Genomic DNA, 21,174 nt, shown 5'->3' with positions numbered 1-21,174 from the left:
CCAAAACGAAGATAGAGCAGTAGGTAGAAAATGATCCATTTATTGTAAACTAGGATCACTCTGATTGGATTATTACTGATTACAGATGAGCAGCCAGTCGTGCTCAATCATATCACATGCTCCTCTCGAAATTAGTTTATGAAACTTCACTTGTGTGTGCAAAATTCTGTCGTAATGCGCTGCGAAAAAGAGGCAGGATTAAACAAGATGTTTAGACATTAAAAAAGCGAGTGATTAGCTTCATGTTTTAAATTTCTGTTCAGAGAGGTCATGTTTTGATCCTCAATTGGTCTCACCCAGTCAAGTGATGCGATTTTGCAGGTCAGAGTTCACCAAGCTTGAACTTTGCACCGCAGCAACCTGCGAAACTTGACGCATGACCTTGCGTTTCCGGTCTGACGCATTCACGTACGTATGAATGGAAGTCTATGGGGAGAAAAGCCCAGTGTGACCGCAGCTTGAAGGTTTAGATCAGGGGTGACCAACCCTGCTCCTGTATATCTACCTTCCTGCTGAGTTTAGCTCCAACCCTGATCAAACACACCTGAACCAATTAATCAGAACCTGAACAGCTCTGGATAATTACAGGCAGGTGGGTTTGATATGGGTTGCTACTGAAATCTGCAGGATGGTAGATCTCCAGGAGCAGGGTTGGTCACCGCTGGTTTAGATAATTTAGTGTAATTGACTGTTTACACTTTTTTTCCTCTTTGCTTGAACTCAACTGTTTCTCAGTGCACCAAGACGTGTGGTGTGGGTGTGCGGATGAGAGATGTGAAGTGTTATCAGGGACGAGAGCTTGTTCGTGGATGTGACCCTTTGACCAAACCTGTTAACAAGCAGACCTGTGCACTTCAGCCCTGCCCCACCGAACCTCCAGGTTGCTTTACTTCTCTATGCTTTTATTTTTACTGTTTAATATTTTGGAGCACTCACAATAAGGTTTCATTAAATCCCATCTAAGTAGTTAATGCAGGAACAGTTTAGCCACAAATCAACACATAAGAAGATATTTAGAAAAATGTTGATACCAAACAGTTGATGAGAAAAAAATAATATATTTAAAAATATTTTAACACAGTTGTGTGGCAAAAGTCTGTGAATATAACTAATGGTACTCATGGTAAACATTTTTTTATTAATTAATAATTAACACTTGATGAAAACAGTCTGCAGAAACACTTTGATTGACATTCTCCTTTTGTACATGTTATCAGAGGGGGAAAGCCCCGCCCATTAGTGACCATCTCCCTATTTAGCATAGGACATCACTATTTGGTGCGTTCGACTTATTGAATTGAATTGAAATCTTTCTTGAGGTGGTGCATGCTGGTTAGAAATTTTGTCCGGATTGATGCTTCGCCGACGTCACGTGACAGATCAGACGACTGACTCAGCCCATGCAGCATCTGAAGAGCGACTGCACGAGCTCTGATGACGACACTGATATTACACGATTGGCCGAGTTCACTGCATGACAACAACCACGTGTGTTTTGAGTTTATTATTAGACAAATTCCGATTCACAAATTTCAAAACAAACAATTAACTTTTTATACCATCTCTATCTTGTACTGCAGTAATCATCTTTTGTTAAAAAATTGGTTATAAAGGCTAGATTGTTTGCACAGGTTTATTTTCTACCTTTTTTATACAGACTATGTACTGCATTCAGCTCCATGAAGGATTTAAATGATATATTTTAGTAAATAACCTAAATATTAAAGTAAATAAGTCTTACAGACTTGTAATAAAATAATTATCATCATTAATCCTGCCACCCTAAAGGTTTCTTAACAAGTTAAGTTAAAGAACTATTTTATTAAAGAATTATAAAATGATTATTAGGATTCTAAAATATCTATATATTATTTCCAGTCTAGCCGTTTATACCTGGTCTTTCTGGGAAACTTCTACTTAAATTGCTGCTCACTTATTTTAGGAATGTTCTTTTGTTCAATCTTTTTGGATTAAAGTGCTTGTTTGAAAATGCTTTCATTATCCAAATTAATCTTAATCGTTGTTTAAGACTTAATCAAAATCCCTTGTTTTGGGTTTTACACTAATATACATTGGAAAGTTTTATATCTATAAATGTAAACCCCTCCTTAGCATATTCAAACAAGAAGTATTAGCCTAGAGTGATGTTTAAACTCTTAGAATTTGTGCTTATTGCTTTGTATTTAATAGGCCTGTTCATTTTATGTTAATTTTACCCTCTCATTTCCCCTTATTTCTCTCATGCGTTTGTAATATATTTAATTCATAATTCAATTCTTGTTTAAAAATGAACTATAGTTTGTAGAGACTGTATTGTGTTTTATTTGTAAATCTTTTGTTGTTATAAATAAAAAAATAAAAAAATAAATTATGATGCCGCCATGTGATCGGTCATTATGACTGCCGCAACTTTGAACCCCGAAGTGTCTGGCTGTCTTCTCCGTTTTCAACTCCGCCTCCGCCTCCGCCTGCGCTCGGCTATTCTCGTTGATCACCGGCTGCAGCTGTGCTTCATGTCGAACGCACCTATTGTTTTTAACTCTGCCACTATGCTGACACATTGGCATTGTAGCTCCGCCCTCTTTTGAAAAGAGCACAATCTCATTTGAATTTAAAGCGACAGTCACCAAAATGGCGCAATTAGGGTCAAAGCCTAAAAAGTGCAGTTTCAAAAAGTTATGAAGTATTATTTGTGAGGTATGTTGAGCTGAAACATCTCTGATGTCCCTAGAGGTTGTATGTGATGTATGTTACATCTTGTAAAAAGGGGCATAATTGATCCCCTTTAATTATCAATCACCTATTTTTAAATGCATCTTCTGACTGGAACAGTACATATTATAATTACCAAATATATATATATATATATATATATATATATATATATATATATATATATATGATGTAAACAAAAGGTCCCAACTCGTTTCCCATTTAACATTTTTATTTCTATAGCTTCCGAGAATCCAATAAGAGCCACATTTTGATAAATAATGTTATGTTAGCTGTTTTAACATTAAGTTATGATTGAATTGCCTCTTGTTATAGTTATGAAATAGTTTGATAATAAGCAGGAAATGTTCATGGGCCAGTGACATCACCACATTGAAATTGGTATATACTGTATGGTGTCCAAAGAAATCCCAAAAGCTAACATGAAGTGTGACTGCATTATTGCTTCTCCAGATGAAAACTGCCAGGATCGTCCCATCACCAACTGCTCTCTGGCTCTGAAGGTGAACCTCTGCTCTCACTGGTACTACAGCAAGGCCTGTTGCCATTCCTGCCGAAACCTTCGATCTTCCTAACTCTTCTCTCCAAATATCATCATCGTCGTCGTCAGGATGAGGATTGCAGTGAGGGAATTCTGAATCAGTATTTGTTTATATTTAAACTCATTACTAAAACGATGCCTACTTCACGACAACGTCCCTCCTTTGTGGGATACAGTAAGGAAATATTAAATTATTTGAATATTGCTCAGAGGATTATATTGCATGTCATAAAAGTATTTATTATTATAAGTTGGGTTTTATGGGACGTTTATTATCTGGCAGTGGCAGAGGTGGATATACTGAATATACAGTTGAAGTAAGAATTATTAGCCCCCCTGTTTATTTCTTTCCCCAATTTCTGTTTAACAGAGAGAAGATTTTTACAACACATTTCTAAACATAATAGTTTTAATAACTCATTTCTAATAACTGATTTCTTTTATCTTTGCCATGATGACTGTAAATAATATTTGACTAGATATTTTTCAAGACACTTCTATACAGCTTAAAGTGACATTTAAAGGCTAAACTAGGTTAATTAGGCAAGTCATTGTATAACAATGGTTTGTTCTGTAGACAATCAAAAACAATATTGCTTAATGGGGCTAATAATATTGACTTTAAAATGCTTTTTAAAATAATTAAAACCTGCTTTTATTCTAGCCGAAATAAAATAAATCAGACTTTCCCCAGAAGAAAAAAATATTATTGGAAATACTGTGAAAATTTCCTTGCTCACAGGAGGGCTAATTATTTCGACTTCAACTGTATACTGAATGTTACCTCTGGCTGAAGATTTTAGTACTGTACATCCAAACACAGGCTGAGCCTCTGGCCACTGCTGCTTCTCACGCTCTCTCCTCTGCTCGTTCATTCATTTTAAGGCGAGACACTGCTGGCGAAAACACAGTTTTTTCATGCACCTGTCAAATTTGAGATTTTATAATGTGATTTTCACATCCAGAGTACACTTGGGGCCATTCACGCAGAACATATTTTTCCATTCCATTGCAATTTTCCATTGTTTTTTTGAAACAAGTGCTTGATAGACATGAATGACTGTTTAAGTCAACACAGGCTCATTCTCAAAACGTAGCCCTATATACATTTCTGGAGATTGCGAATTATGTAGCCAGTACGTATGGTGTATGTTTCATTTAAAATGGATGGTAGGGGGGCGGTATGATGCCATTCCTTTTTCGCTTACTAACTGACCGCTTACCTCCGTGTGGACGGCTTTCCCGCTGTGACCAGTTTGTCCAGTAGCTCGACATGTACGTTGGCTGACTTGAGGTCAGCCAAAGGAAGGGCTCGAGTCCGACAAAGGACGGTTCCAAAAAGTGGGTAAGACAAAAACAGAAGCCAAAAAAATAAATAAACAAGTAGATAACAGGGTGAGAATGTGGTAAAATCTGAAAACATGGTAAAAATCAGGAGAGGGCTTTTCTTTTTCTGGATTGCTTTTTAAGTGTTGGGTTTAGGGAAGTGGGTGGATGCTTGTCAAACCCTGCTTTTGAAAATACTATTGGTTGGGTTTAGGGAAAGAGGAGGGTGGGTCAGTCAATCAGTCAGTCATTTAGTCAGTCAGTCCGTCAGTCGACAGCGGCCTCTGGTGGATTTACTTGAGAACAGCAGGTGCAAATGGCACTCGAGAGAGAAATTTGAGATCTCAAAAAGTGTACACAGCGGCCTCTGGTGGATTCGTGAAAACAAAAACTGCAAACAAACTTAACTCCTGGGATGTATTTGGCGCTCTCCAGAAATGTATATGGGGTACGTTTTCAGAATGAGCCTGGGTTGGTTCAAGTCTTTGTGAAATCAAAATTTGCAATGTTTATTTTGCTAGCACACTTTGTTAATCCTCTGGTGAACAATCACTCTGTGAATGTTAATCCATTGAAAAAAAGCTGTTTGTTTTAGTAATCTTCAATCAAATTCTGACCATTTGCTTCCACGTTTGATGTTTGATGGATTCAGCCACAATAATCTTAACCACTACCCTCTTACCGTTAGTTTGCTGAGGGAATGATGCACAAAATGATCCTACTTAAGATTCCATTTCAGTTGGAAGTAGATCAATATACTGAAATAAAAGACTCAGTGAGTTCTGATAGCATCTTGCACATGAGCACCACATTTTTAAGAAACTGTCAAGTTGAAAAATAAATACATTTTTACATGCAGCGCCACTCTTTAATGCCAGTTTCAAAGCAGTAGACCAAACAGAAGAAGATGGAGGCGGGGCAAGCGATGCAAGCTTCTGTTTACAATAGCAATCTGTTATTTTAATTACAATTCGTAATTTTAAAGGCTGTTTTTTTTTTCAGTCATAAATCCCCACTTCGGAAACACTTAAAAACATCAAACTTCCTCTCGGTAAAAAAACATTTGATTCTTGTCATGCTACTGTATGTCATAAAGCCTGTAATAAGGGTCAGTTAAAAAAAAGAATAAACTTGTTAGGACAGAACAATATTTGACTGAGATACAATTCTGAAATACTCTCAAATCTCAAAATAATCAAAATATAGTTAATAAATATATTATCAAAGCATATTACTTAGTTACTTACTAACTCCCAGGTCCGTTTATATTAAAGTTGACCATATTTAGTTGACCAAACACCATATTGGTGTTTTTTTTAAATCAAATTCTTAGGAGGTGGGTCGTTAACCCAATGCTCAACCCCCAACTTGGAGGACATACACTACGGACAATTTAGCTCACCCAATTCACCTATAGCGCATGTCTTTGGACTAGTGGGGGAAACCAGAGCACCCGGAGGAAACATGCCACATGCCAACGTCGGGAGAACATGCAAACTCCACACAGAAATGCCAACTGACCTGGCTGGGACTCGAACCAGTGACCTTCTTGCTGTGAGGTGACAGTGCTACCCACTGCACTACTATGCCACCCTAGCAATGCATATTACTAATCTAAAATTAAGATTTGATCTATTTATCTTCAATTAATAATTTTGACTGAAACAATGTATTGTTGGCTATTCTTACAAATATACTTGTGCAACATAAGTTTTGTGGTCTCATATGTATAAAATAAATAAATTAGTTAATTAATTGAACAAGATTTCATTCAGTGCTCAGTCTTTTGGGGCTGAAAATGGATGCAAATAATGCATATTTCGTTAAATAAAGTCTCATTTCATATTTAAACAACATTTTTACAAATTGTCACTTGGTAAAAACAAAATCTTGCTGTTTTAAATATTTGAGTTGAATCAAATGCACTTTTTTAGTCATCTCAACTTCCATCAATTAAATGGAGTTAACTTGTTAATAAAGGTTCGGCGGCGGAACCACGCCTCACTGTGTCTCCTTAACCAACCACCTACACTGTAAAAAGTGATTAGTTACTTAAAGCCAGTAAATTGCCTTAAAAGCAACAAGTTGACTTTACAAAAATAATGTAAGTTAACCCATTGTAACTTGGAATTGTTAAGTTGGCTTAATTTTTATAACTATGCAAATTGTGCTCACTTTCTTTAAATACACCTTTAATATACATAAGTATTTCCCCAGATTTTCTGTATCTACACTCAGAAATAAAGGTACGAGAGCTGTCACTGGGGTGGTATTTCAATAGGTACACATTTGTACCATATTGGTATGCTTAGTAGTATATATTAATACCTACAAATTTTACAAGAGGAACACTTTTGTACTTTTTAGGTACTAATATATAACCTTAAGGGATTAATATAGACCTTTTAGGTACAAATTTGTATCTTTTAAAAAGGTACCACCTCAGTGACAGCTCTCGTACCTTTATTATTGAAGTTTTTCCCTCTCCACTGTCGCCACTGGCTTGCATGGTTCGGGATCTGTAGAGCTGCGCTCTCGGTGGATTTGCTCTTCAGTGTTTGGACTCTCAGTTGTGATTACTAAACCACACTGAACTGAGCTAAACTGAACTAAACTTAAACTTTGAAAAGTGAACTACTACAGATTTTTTTAGACTTAATGAAGCACCAAATATGTAATATTGTGACAATTACAGTAATTATTTGAAAACAGACTGAAATAGTCTGACACTGTAAAAAGGGATTAGTTGACTTTAAAAAAGTGAGTACAATTTGCATAATTATACAAATTAAGCCAACTTAATAGTTTACAATGGGTTTGCTTACATTATTTTTGTAATGTCAACTTGTTGCTTTTAAGGCAATTGGTTTACTCGCTTTAAGTAACTAATCAGTTTTTACAGTGTACTTCCTAAAACTTATTTAAGGCAGACCAGCCCTCTAGCACTGTTCTTCTAGTTCTTTCAAACCCACCCACCCTTCCCTCGCTTCCCATTCACAATCCTGTAACCCTCTCTTCACTCCTTGGTTGAATTGGGCGTGGGGGGTTGGGGATGGGGTCCAATCACTCTATTTAAATATTACAGAGACAGTATCCCCACTCTGAGTCTCTGAGCATCATAGTGGGACACCCGATCAACCTATTTACCTGTTCACTGTTTATCCTCTTACTTCCCTTCCCTTTCATCCCACTGTTCTCTTACCGTCCCCTTCATCCCTACGATAAAGTCTATCTCAAAGTATGGCATGGTCCATGCCGGTGAAACTCACTAAAATATTAGTCCATCACCAATGTAATACCTCATAAGTTAAACTCTTCACAATTTTAAAAGAATTATTAACCTACAAATAAGTTGAAGCAACACATAAAAACATTTGCATTTTTTACAGCATCATCAACACTGTTTACAAGTTTTAACATATTCAACTAGAGAATTATAGTGATGAAGATTAGTTACATTTCTTTTTTCTTCTATTCATCATCAGTGTCTTGTCTTAACTCTTGCTAGACGTGGGCTTATGTTAATTTATTGGTTACGGCAGTAGTTTTATTGGCTTCTCTCATTCTATATGCATCCAATTCAACTGTTTATCTTTTTTTTTTTAATCGACAATGGATCTGTTTTTTTATTCCTTGTCGTTGAGCGAGTCCTGACACTTGAACATGCTATGGTTGAAAATGTATCTGATTCATATACACAATAAACCTATTGTACTACCTTACCTCAAGTACAAAAGGCAATCAGATGTAAGTCGTTTGATATTCTTGATGAATAAAAAAAAAACGTTTGTGTACCTCAAAATATTATGAATAATAAATAGTATACTCCAAATGAATTCCGTGCTTTTATTTTATTTTACATTTTTTGATGGGTTGCTTTAGGATTGGCCAGCCCAGGCACCAGACATAAACATTATTGAGCATGTCGGGGGTAAGATGAAGGGGAAGGCATTAAAGATGAATCCAAAGAATCTTGAAGAACTCTGGGAGTCCTGCAGGAACGCTTTCTTTGGCTGTCCAGATGACTTTATTAATAAGTGATTTGAGTCATTGCAGAGATGTATGGATGCAGTCCTCCAAGCTCATGGGAGTCATGCCCAATATTCATTCTTTTCCCACTGCAGCATGACTTTATATTCTATACTGTACATTATTTCTGTTAAGTGACAAGAATTTTTTCTAAGCAAAGTCAGACCTTACTGTCCTAATTAAATAATTAAAAATCAAGGCATGATCATATTTTATTTTGGTCAAATAATCTTAATCTAGAGGTCTTTGCCTTTCATATAAGCCACTTCTGATACCAAAAGATCAACAAGAAGTCAAGTTATTATTATTTGCTGTTCCTAAAACTTAGATAGGCGACAAGACGTTTGTCAGGTAGTGTATATGTCAATAGTGTTTTCATTACATTTTGACTATATTTGAGTCATTTTAGAAATGACTTCACTCAATGTGAGACCTGTTTTCAATATTGAGAATTTTTAAATACATTTCACATCATGACTTGATCGATTTAAGCTGCAGAAAGCCTGTTAGCTTTTAGCATTGAGATTAGCACGCACACAGACACACACTTCGTCCTTAGTTTAATGTTTTTAATGGATCAACGCATGGATAGACCTTTTTTCCTGCACATGAACTGACGCCACCTGCTGGTCAGCTAACAGTGCAGTGAAATATATTCATTTACATAAGAGCTCAAAATATGCTCATTAAACCCGCACACGGCACATAATAATATCAACAAGTATTGCGTTTATCACAGACAGTTACTCTGGTGAGTTTTTGACAAATTGAGTGGCTGTACACACAAGGAGAACACAGAGGATTATAAAAACCTGCCAGTTCAATTCATCATACAAACAGACACACAAATTCACAATCCCACGTGTAAAAACCACTTGAGTCGGTGATATTATTTGACTTCTTAAACATACTGTACATCCACGCCATTTATATTCAAATCAAAACCAAAATAATGAATATTGTAGAATCTATTCATCGCTACAGCAGTAAATACTTGTGAAAACAGATGTGAAATATTCAAATACTGAGTTCTCATGCCATTTAGAAAGCCCCATTAGTTCAATTAAAGTAAGAAATTACTTTATTAAATAAAGTATTAAAAAATCAGACACTGTTTAATATCTTGATATGAAATAATTTCCTGTATTGACTTTTCACACACGTTTTACATTTATTTTAAGTCGCACATTGCGTTTTAGGATTAAAGAACAAGCGTAAAGGGACAGTTACATCCAATAAATTAATAGAGATAGTTCATTTTTGGGTTGGCTATGCCTTTATTGTTCATTCATTCATTTTCCTTCGGCTTAATCCCTTTATTCATCAGGGGCCACCACAGTGGAATGAACTGCCAACTTTTCCAGCATATTTTTTAAACAATGAATGCCCTTTTAGCTGCCACCCAGTACTGGCAAACACCCATACACACGTACACTAAAGCCAATTTAGTTTAGTCAATTCACCTATAGCGCATGTCTTTGGACTGTGGGGGAAACTGGAGCACCCGGAGGAAACCCACTCCAACATGGGGAGAGCATGCAAACCACATAGAAATGCCGGGGCTCGAACCAGCAACCTTCTTGCTGTGAGGCGACAGTGCTAAGCACTGAGCTACTGCGTCAAGGGTGCTTTTACACTTGGTTCAACTGTCTGGTCCGAACCCAAGTTTGATTGTCCCCCCTTGCCAACTTTTCGGCTGGTTTGTGTACACACTTTCTTTTTCCCTTCTGAACCCCGGTAAGTCTGGTTTATACTTCTGTGTCAAGTGACTGGTGTGACCCACGGCGCATTCAACGCGCGTAGCTGTGCATTTATACTTCTGTGCGCTGTTTGTGTTCTTCTGCAGTAACACTTCCGAAACGCTAGTTGGCAGTGAGGTGTTTATGTTCCTGTGTGTAGAGTTTCTTCGCTGGTGTTTTGTTTTTTCTGAACGCTTCCTTAATGTACAAGTGGATCAAACTCGCTCATTTTAAGGCAGGAACCGGTGGACGTGCAACAACTTTAATCATAAGGTAAATGCAAAACAAAACTTTCCATCTGGAGCTCCTTCACGGGACACCACACTTGTAAACAATCGCTCCATCGGGCTCGCGCGGCTCTCGATCACGCCCTCACTCGTCAGCGCTTTCAAATCGACCAATCACAGAGCTTGCGCTACGCGTCGTTGCGACGTGTAGTTAAATTTTTAAAGAGGTGCGCGTCAGCGACGCCGACGGCCACGGCGAGGGCTATGCGTCCACGCGTAGGCCGCGCAGTAGCATACGCGTATGCTTGACGCAGAAGTATAACTCAGCCTGTACGCTAGCATGATCAAGCTACTGATGCTGTGGTGAAAGCCAAGGCACCAAAATTTAACCAAACGTTAATTTGGTACGATTGCGTTCAAATCAGAAGTGAACCGACTTTCACACTAGCTAAACGTACCGTACTTTAACGTCAAACAAACCCGGATGCGGGCCAAAAGTGCTATTGTGAAAGCACCCTAAAAGTGTGTGGAAAACGTAAGTGATGCCTTAACTTGAAAAGATGAAGTTTCACAAAAGATGCGATATGTGATCAACCCATATGGCTTAAATTGGTGACCCCACACTGAACCATGGCGCTCAATGCAAACGAGGCATAAGGTCCACTATAGGTAGAGCCAGACGTAATATGCGGATGTTTTTTGCTATTTCTGCAGAGAATTTTGGTAAAAATCATAACTAAAACCTTACTATGTGAAATAAAATAAAAATATCTTTTTAACTTTTATTTAATGTTTAAAATGCAAATCCAATTAGATTCACTTTATTTGGTAAACAAAGCAAGTGTCTCATATAATATATCTAGTAAAAGAGAAAATATTACTGTACACACTGCATTGTACATAAATCAGATGAACATTTTCTGCGGAATTCTGCGAGCACAGATTCCGTGTCTGCCTAACTATAATTCATTAGGATAAAGTTGTTTGTTTTTTTTTTTACCCAAAATGAGCTATAACAAACTATAACTAAAGGTACAAAATGGCACCCTTCAGTGATTTCTGTTGGTAACTTAAAAGGTAAAGTTTTGTACCTTATTGTTCTGAGTGTGTAGTACATAATTGTAGTGTAGTAGCAATAAGTGATAAGAGGCTGTGGTTTTCATTTAATTTACAATAGCTAAAGGCTCTGTTTTAAGACCACTTGCCATTTAAAATGTATAGTAAACCACAACTTCACAAGGGTTATTGCTTTCATAAAACTGTTATATGACAAACTAAAACAAAGTCAAACAGTTTCTTTGGCTTAGTTAGATGTATTGGATGTAACTGTGCTAATAAATCAGTAAGTTATAAGAGGCTGTGGTTAGCGTTTAATTTACAGCGGCTAAGAGCTGTTGTTTAAACCCTCTTGGCCATAATAAATTCCCAGTAAATCATGAGATTTATTCATAATTCATTCATTCAGCTTAGTCCCTTTATTAATCAGGGGTCGCCACAGCGGAATGAACTGCCAACTTATCCAGCATATATTTTATGCAGCGGATGCCCTTCCAGCTGCAACTCATCACTGGGAAACACCTATACACTCCCATTCACACACATACACACTACGGACAATTTAGCCTACCCAATTCACCTACAGCGCATGTCTTTGGACTTGTGGGGGAAACCGGAGCACCCGGAGGAAACCCACATGAACGCAAGGAGAACATGCAAACTCCACACAGAAATGCCAACTGAGCCAGGCAAGGCTCGAACCAGCGACCTTCTTGCTGTGAGGCGATAGTGCTACCCATTGCGCCACTGCTCCGCCCATCTTGGGATTTATTGCTTTTATAAAATGGCTTCATCACAAACTAAAACAAACCAAATCAAACAATTTCTTTGGCTCAGTGCTGATAATCAAATAGTTGCCAAGGAACAGGTTTACTTAGGTGATTGTAGAGTGTTTAAAACATGGATCAACCAATAAGAATCAAGGACCAAAATGGTGTATGCAGGGGTGTTCAACCCTGTTCCTGGAGATCTACCTTCCTTCAGAGTTCAGCTTCGCCCTTGAGCCTTCTTTAATTACTTGAATTAATCTTTAATTACTCAGAATTCCAATCCCACTTGGTTGGTTTAGTTGTGTTTATTCAGGGTAGATCTCCAGGAACAGGGTTGAGCACCCCTAGTGTAGTACATGAATATCTGCCTTATGGATCAAGCAAGTGGATGTGCTGGATGTAACAAAACAAAGCAGCATAACGAATGTGAAGCACACAACCCTGGAGCGGCTACACGTCTGTGCTGACGCTGTGAGGGGTCAACACCTCCTGCATGGTGAGCGAGCGGATCAGGTTGAGTTTGTGGAAGCTCGGGGTGTCCATGGGCAGCTCCAGCTCCTCCTGCTGCAGAGTCCTGTAGCTGATCCTTCCTCCTCCGTTTCGCAGACTCTCCTGCGGGCTCATGTAGAGCGGCAGGTACCCCGAGCAGGACGGGCAGAACGTGTAGGAGCGGGGCGTCTTGTAGGGTGTTCGGGGGTTGTATTGAGGAAAGCTGAGCGGTCCGTTGGCCTCGAAGGGCTCTGCAGTCATTAGCAGCTGACTGGAAGAGGCGTATTCGGGGAAGTGTTGGAGACTCAGTGGACTCTCTGGTAGACTCAGGTGGCGCAGTGGAGTTGGAGATGACTTGGCAATGTTGGCCTCCTCCTCATCTTCCTCCTCCTCCAACTCGTCTCTTCTACAGCAGTAATACTAATATGCAGAGAGAGACGACACAGCACACTTATTATGGATATTGGATGAAAGAGAATGGGGAGTTTGGACAGTTTTTTTATTAAGTAGCTGTTCAATCTTACGTGACTCAAGGCCTGCTGCACAAAGACAATGGGCTACATGCTCAGCTAGTGTTTTTCAGCCAAGGATAAACTTCTGGTGAAAGGTTAATGTGACTATTTTCGATTTCACAAGGTTCCTTTTACAGCGTTGATGTTGTAATGTAATCAAAATACCAACCCGGGCTCATTCTGAAAATGTACCCCTATATACATTTCTGAAGAGCACCAAATACGTCCCAGGAGCTAAGTTTTTTGCAGTTATTTTTCTCACAATCCACCAGAGGCCGCTGTGTACGCTTCTTGAGATCTCAAATTTCTCTCGTGAGTGCCATTCGCGCCTGCTGTTCTCGCATAAATCCTCCAGAGGCCGCTGTGGACTCACCGATTGACTGACCCACCCTCCTCCTTCCCTAAACCCAACCAATAGTTTTTTCAAAAGTACCGACTTATGGAGATACTGCTTACCAGTGCAGCCTGTCTCTCTCCTGCTCTCAGTAATGCAAACGTGTAAATAAAAGTGTAAAAATACATACATATTAACTGTCATTTTAACGTGATCAATTGATTTTTCGTTGGGTTTTTTCTTCATCTGAACACATTTAACTCTGTCATAACTGCAATATTTACACTCCTCCATAAAATGTATAGCAGATGTGACAGTATGGGCTGCTCTTCGCTGTACTTTGTGACATAAAAAGAGTATTGAATGTTGTTCTCGATCCATGATTTCTGACATCTGTTAAGGTAAGCAGACTGTGGTGCCTGCGAGCGAAACACTTGTTTAAATGTCTTAAGATATGTAGGCACATTTATACATACAGTTTTAAAACTTTTACAACAACCGTAAAGCAAAACAGATGTATTTCCCTCGTAAAAACCATCCAAAAGGCAGGTAGGTCTATGTGTTTTTGTTTGTTTATAATATATGGCGTGGATTATAATATCATAACCAGAGAGATTAACTCTTTGTCATGGAGTATATTTCTAAAAATAAGCTTGAAAAGTTGTCTGTAGCAGGATGGTACTGACGTCACAGGCGAGTGCCCTGAAGGCACTGCAGTCTGTTTATAGCCTAATGTTAGCTTTTCAAATCTTGCGTTTACATTTAAGATTCAAAAGTGCTAAAAGTTATATTTCCGTGTGACGATTATCCGGCGGGACAAAACATTTAAGTGTAATGAACAGTGTTTGAACACAGAGATTGTTATCTGCAATCTTTGAAAAGCCTATGGGAAAATCCTTTAGGGATTTTATTGAGGGAACCAGTTTTATGCTAGCAGCCGATTAGCCTACAAGGTGACGGCACAGTTCCTCCACTCTATAGTTAGTAAACTTTGCTCTGTTTCCCTTTTCTGCTCTATTGCTCTCAGGCTTTCTTTGAGGCCTACTTACTGCTCTTTGTCTCTGTCTACCTCCCTCTGTATGTCTCCTTCTATGGTAATGTTATTTTAATTTAAGATGGGTACAATTATTATTATATGTTTTTATCATTTTATACAGTTGTTTTGTAACTAATTTAGTTGGAACCATTGAGAATTATTGTCATTAAATAATTTCATTTTCAAGTATTTGTGAACTACTTTTGATTTAAAATCAACACTTAATTGCTTCATATTGCAATACAATACAATCACATAATAGCAACGATCTCTCACATTTTTAGCTATTAATGCTGCCCTTATTTCCGTTTTTGGTATAAAATTGCAGCAGGATGGTTTGACTAGAAATGTACAGTTTTTTACCATCATGCTGATAAACTTTTCAGTCGCTAGACAGAACTACAGTTCGAGCCGCTGTGTTAAAAACCCATTCTTACAACACTAATTCTGGATTAAACTCAGAGTTAACAGAGAATGTTTGCATGAAGAGTTTTGAGAAAACATAACCTGATCTTAACCAGATTACATTTCTTTGGATTTGTCAACCCAATGCATACTCTGCAACCCCGAGTTTGTTCAAATAGTTTAATGCAACCAGGCTCATATGTTTTCAGCAGCTCTACTAATGATCAAGTAGTAGAGGAGGTTTACCTGCAGCCTACAGTAACACAGAACTGTGACGATGGTCAGCAAGATGACTGCTGCTAAAATTCCACCTGTGATGACCACTGTGCCGGCTGTCATTCGAAATCCTCTCCATCAACAAACTGTGCATGAAGGAAAACAGATACAGAGAAAATGACTGCTTGGCTGAAAAAAACTAAACAAAACTGGCTAGCATACTGCAAACTAGACTGGCATACAGTATAAACAGTACATATCCTAGATAAGTTACTGACAGGGTTATTAGAGTAAACCAAAGTTAAAACTGGAATAAATATATATGATGATTTATTTTATATTTAGATACATTATTAATACAATTCAAATTCATATAATTTTGTAAGGGTGCAAAACATATTTATGTTACATTTTTTTCCTATATATATATATATATATATATATATATATATATATATATATATATATATATATATATATATATATATATATATATATATATATATATATATATATATATATATATATATATATATATATATATATATATTAAATGCAGTGCAAATTATTATGCAGTTCATTATGTTTATTCATATTAATTTAATATTTATCTGATATCTATTTATTAATTCAATTAATGCAATTCAAATAAGTATAATCCGTCAAATAAATGCCTTACATTATTATTCATTTATTACCATAATTAATGCAATTCAAATTCAGCAAGGATGTTTTACATTTATCAATTGGTATTTAACATTACTTATATTATGATAATCAATATATTTTATATATTATATATTAATATAATCAATACAATTTATTCATCCATTCATTTTCCATCGGCTTAGTCCCTTATTTATCAGGGGTCACCACAGCGGAATGAGCCGCCAACTATTCCGGCATTTGTTTTACCCAGTAAATGCCCTTTACAGCAGCAACCCTGTACTGGGAACCACCAGTACACTCTTACAACTCGCACACACTCATATACTACAGCCAATTTAGTTCATCCAATTCATCTATAGTGCATGTCTTTAGACTGTGGTGGAAACCGGAGCACCCGGAGGAAACCCACACCAACATGGGGAGAACTTGCAAACTCCACACAGAATTGCCAACTGGCCCAGCCGGGACTCAAACCAGCGACCTTCTTGCTGTGAGGCGACAGTGCTGCCCTAATGCAATTTAAATGAATGCAATTCAGCAATGATGCTTTACATTTATTAATATGTATTTAACTTGTATTTATTCATTTATATTTATCATAGATCTAAAAATGTATCATATGAAATATTACATTAAACTAAGAAATGCATTACAAATATTAAGATGTAAATATTGACATAATAAATGCAGTTCTGATTAATATAATTCAGCAATTATATTTTACGTTCATTAATATGAATTTAACATTTATTAATACAATTAATGCAGTTCACATTTAAATATTTCAGCAAGGATACATAATTAACACTTATTAATGTAATTAATGTACATCAAAATGATGTAATTCAGCAAGGATGCATGCGTTTTATGAATATTATTATGCAAATTAGTATTATGCAATAATAAATGCATTACAAATATTATTGTTTATTAGAAAATAAATATATTTCATTTAAATGTTGTGATCATTTACTTAAAATTTCAGATTTTTCATTTTTGGTGGACTAGGCCTTTATCTTTTTTTGTAACATAGCTTTCCATTTCATTAAAAAATGACTCCCTCAAAAATATTATTATTATTATTAAATTATACAATATCTTTATTGAAAAATATATATTTTTTAAATTTGTTTTATATACACAAATTGTATTTAAAAAGATATCACAATGACCAAATATCAATGGATATATTAGGTGTAGAGTCCTTAGTAAAATGAGGCTATTAAATGATAACTATATGTACATCTGATGATTATATTTCACACTCTTTGATAATGAATTCAGCAATTATAGAACAATATCCAAACACACTCCACAGCAGTGGAATAATAAACTGAATAATGATGCATTAAATGGGTTTTCATTTGCACGATAGGATGTCTAAGGAATGGTAATAGCCTGACCCATACATGCTCAGGTTATTCGCTCATAATTAGGCCACAAATCAGTGTTGTTTACTGTCAAATAATCATGTCTCTGTGAAATGCTAATGAAGATGCTAATGAAGATGACTAGACACAAGTGAATCCGAATGAGCTCCTCAATAAGACTTTTAGATTTTGTGATGACAGTATCTGAACTCAAACCTCCGGCCAAAGACTTGTTCAAACCCATAAAATAGTCAAGATTTACAAATCACTGGCTTTATTTTCCAGTTATTAAATCATCTAAGGTGCTTTAAGAGTATTTTACTATTGCAAATTACAACCAAATACATTTTAACTTTAACCATATACACAGAAAGAAGTTACCTACAATACAAAAACTCTTACAAAGAGCCTTACAATAATATCAACTTTACTTCACAGCCACTGATAAAACCCAATAGGCAATTTAAAAAGCCATTATATTAATATTTAAGTATATTAAAACTTATAAATCACAACATGCTAGCTTATTTAATATATTCAATTAATTTAGGCTACCATTTTAAGCGTTTTAATGTCAACTAGATACTATTCTGTAAATGAATACCCACATAGAAGAAACACTATACTATAGTTATTAGGGTAAATATGAGTACTGTTATGTTTTTTTTTCCAGACATATACTATAGTAAAGTATTGGAATTAATATATTATAGTAATACTACAGTTGCTGTTAATATAAAAAATTTTAAGTTTTCTAAAACTATATAGCTTATACTGTTTACTGTATTATAAACTATAAGTTAGTAGTATTTTATCAGTTTTATCAGATAATCGGCAACAAGAGTATGCTCTAGCATTCATTAAAAAACTGTTGTAAATATTGTCTTAGTATATAACACACTTTACTGCAGTACGTACACCAATGCTATCGTATTTACTATAGTAATTTGATGTGGATAATCTCCAGACGAATTTGATAATTTTCTGTGCACCAGCAGCACTTAATTGTTAACATAGTGTGAATAATAATGATATTCTTACAGTTTTTATGAGTTGTATAAATACAGATTAACCAGTATGAACTAGAAGGAGGTTCTGAATACTCACATTACGGTATGTACAGAGCATATGACACTTGTCCAACGCATCCGGCGATTTTCCCCACAGAATCACTTTTACGAGGTCAAATCTCCAGACAAAATGAAGGTCTTATAATGACAGATAAATAAACCCATCGGTGAAGAAAAATGGGAAGAGAAGAGTTGAAGTTGAGGAGCACTGAGAGCTGTGAGGAGAAGTAGAAGAGGAAGAGTTTCCGCTGGAGTCACGCACATCCCACATCTCAGAGACCAACCGCTCCCACTGATCTGATCATCACACGACCATTCACTCCACTCATACCAAACCCTTATTAACACTGGTAGGTATTTTATATGGTAAAATAGTGCTTTCGGGGGTTACAGTGAAACCTTTTAAAACTTTTTATCTAACGTGTTTTCTTTTAAAGTGAGCTAACAGTTGGCATTCTTCTTACGGTGCTTTTCAGACATTCATTTGTAGTTTTGTCTAATGATTTTAAAATGGCAGCGCTTTTCAGACTCACAAAAATAAGCAAGCTTATTCAGCAGACATAAACAAACAATCAAACAACAACAACAACAACAACAAAAAACGAGGTTAATGTAATGCTAGTTAAACCGCAACCTAACCGTGGATTAGCTACACTAGGTTTAACCAGGGTGCGAATTATATATTGACGGGTTAGAGAGTTTTTTATTTATTGATTGATTTTTATTCAAGAATAAAAACATACAACCAAAATCAGAAGATCAATATAAGAGAGATACAAAAGAGGGGAAATACTAGCTACATTAGCTGCAAAAAGAAAAAAAAAAGACTAACGAAACAAAGAAAGGGTAAGTACAATTGAATAAAGGTGTATGGAAATAAATTAAGAGCATTATAAGAAAGCGATCACTTAAATCAGTCAAAAGACAACAGTTCTTCATATAGTACCAAGAATCTGACACATTTTTGTTGTTACACATACGGAAAGGTTTGAGCAGTGAGTCAACTTCAATCTGAAAATGTTGAAAAGTAGGGATTGAAGGATTGAAGCCATGCATTTTTGTTTATGTATAAAACAAATCCAACCAAGATAAAATAAGTTGAAGATAAATTCTTTAGATTTATGTGCAGATTCTGAGTAATAACAAATAATTTATTTTTAACTAGAAGACTGTGCAAAGGTAGGTGTGTTTAAATAATGATACAGGTCAAACCAACCATTCTGAACAAATTCACACATACAAAGTAATGTATTAAAGTTTCATCATCTTTATAACAAAATGTACAATTACTCAGAATATCAACATATTTGGAAACAAATGAGTTAGCTGGATATATTTCATGAAATGTTTTAAAGTGGATTTCTTTGTTTTATTAGTAAGAAAGTACTAATGAGGCAACAACCAAGCTTTTCTCCAGTCTATATTATTAATTAATGGCCAAAACCCCTCTAAAACTAGGCTGGTTGCTTAGCTAAAACCAGCCAACCAGCCTAGGCTGGTTGTTCTGAAAACATTCAGAAATTACTTTTTCATAATGTAAACAGATTGTTAGTAAACTGTTCTTAGGACTCTACTTCTGAACACACTTTTAAATCAATAAATTGGGACTTTAGTCAGTTCAACTTTTGTCAGTTCAATGCTTGTTTAAAATCTTCAAGATCTGTATTATTTTATTCTGACACACACTTATGTGTTTTTGACGAAGAATGTGTAGTCTAACTGTAACATCATTATCTCAAACTGCTATTATTGTGATTGTAAAGAGTTGTCTTGAAAACAAAGTATACAGTTAAAAAGATAGATAACAATAAAGATAACAGTTTATTCATTTTTATAAGTCGCAAGTGATTTAAAAACTAAATTATATAGCATAATGAACACTTCTTGTCCTTCTTTATTCCGTGAAATGCAAACACACACAGACACAGGCAAACATTCACTGTAAGTTTTAGTCCCACTTTAAACTCTTTCCTGCCGCTCCTCCTGTTGGACCACTTTGAGTGCTGCTAAGAGGAGATAGTTTGAAAGTGGAGAAAGAACATATTTTAGTATATGAATTATTAAACCTTCAAATATGAAAGGAAGCTGAGATTCCCGTGTATTGTACGGACACGGTCATGATAAATTCATAAGTAAAGATGCAGTGTAAGGAAAGGTTATTTTTTTCTAATGCCTCTCTTCCTTTTCCACAGTCAAAAGCTGCTCTCAGAAATCCCACTGGAGCATCTTCCTCTCTGTCCGCTGGAATATTTGGCCTGAAAGGTTGAACAAAACTGATTGCATGAACATACACTGTGTAAGTTTACACAGACATGAAGAGATCATGAAATGAAATGACACAGAATTGTAACCATAAATTCAGCCTTACAATAAAAAAAAATTAATTGGCATCTTTGGCTCTAAAAGACACTGAAACATCCATGTTTTTTTGTTTATTAGATGTTTCTTTATAGCACATCATGATTTTGCCAAGTATGATGCGATCCTGGATTAACATCTATGTTGACTATGTTGAGTCTTGTTATACTGTTAGTAAACATTACAACACGGTTTCCTTGCCTTGCCTTCCATGTTTGAACCTTGCTTTGTTTTGTTTGTTTTTGTTTGTCTGCTGCCTGCCTGTATTGACCATTCACCTGTGTATTTGACTAC

General features: G+C 36.1%; 2 protein-coding genes across 2 annotated transcripts in view; one reads left to right on the top strand and one right to left on the bottom strand.

The window, feature by feature from the left end:
- Positions 1 to 8,432, top strand: part of adamtsl2 (ADAMTS-like 2) — a 54,335-nt gene extending 45,903 nt beyond the window's left edge. Inside the window, exons 18-19 of the mRNA XM_056458744.1 lie at positions 736 to 880; positions 3,187 to 8,432. Coding sequence (XP_056314719.1) covers positions 736 to 880; positions 3,187 to 3,308 — 267 coding nt within the window. The 3' untranslated portion in view covers positions 3,309 to 8,432. The remainder of the gene's footprint in view (positions 1 to 735; positions 881 to 3,186) is intronic.
- Positions 8,433 to 12,819: 4,387 nt separating this feature from the next.
- On the bottom strand, positions 12,820 to 18,708 carry LOC130228661 (protein FAM163B). Its single transcript, XM_056457092.1, has 3 exons — positions 18,560 to 18,708; positions 15,444 to 15,559; positions 12,820 to 13,330 (listed from the first exon to the last, which is right to left on the bottom strand). The coding sequence occupies exons 2-3, from the start codon at positions 15,534 to 15,536 to the stop codon at positions 12,872 to 12,874; spliced, it is 552 nt and encodes a 183-aa protein (XP_056313067.1). The 5' UTR covers positions 15,537 to 15,559; positions 18,560 to 18,708; the 3' UTR covers positions 12,820 to 12,871.
- Positions 18,709 to 21,174: the final 2,466 nt, after the last annotated feature.

The sequence above is a fragment of the Danio aesculapii genome, chromosome 5 (assembly GCF_903798145.1).
Source record: "Danio aesculapii chromosome 5, fDanAes4.1, whole genome shotgun sequence".
NCBI lineage: Eukaryota > Metazoa > Chordata > Actinopteri > Cypriniformes > Danionidae > Danio > Danio aesculapii.
Note: the sequence above shows the minus strand (reverse complement) of the source record. Positions and strands in the feature narration are given on the sequence as shown.

What these genes read in the sequence shown, in the direction of transcription:
- LOC130228661 (XM_056457092.1), bottom strand. Translation starts at nt 15,536, where the DNA reads ATGACAGCCGGCACAGTGGTCATCACAGGTGGAATTTTAGCAGCAGTC. An exon ending in TGTGTTACTGTAGGCTGCAG is followed by an intron (nt 13,331 to 15,443) that starts GTAAACCTCCTC and finishes TCTGCATATTAG; the next exon opens with TATTACTGCTGTAGAAGAGA.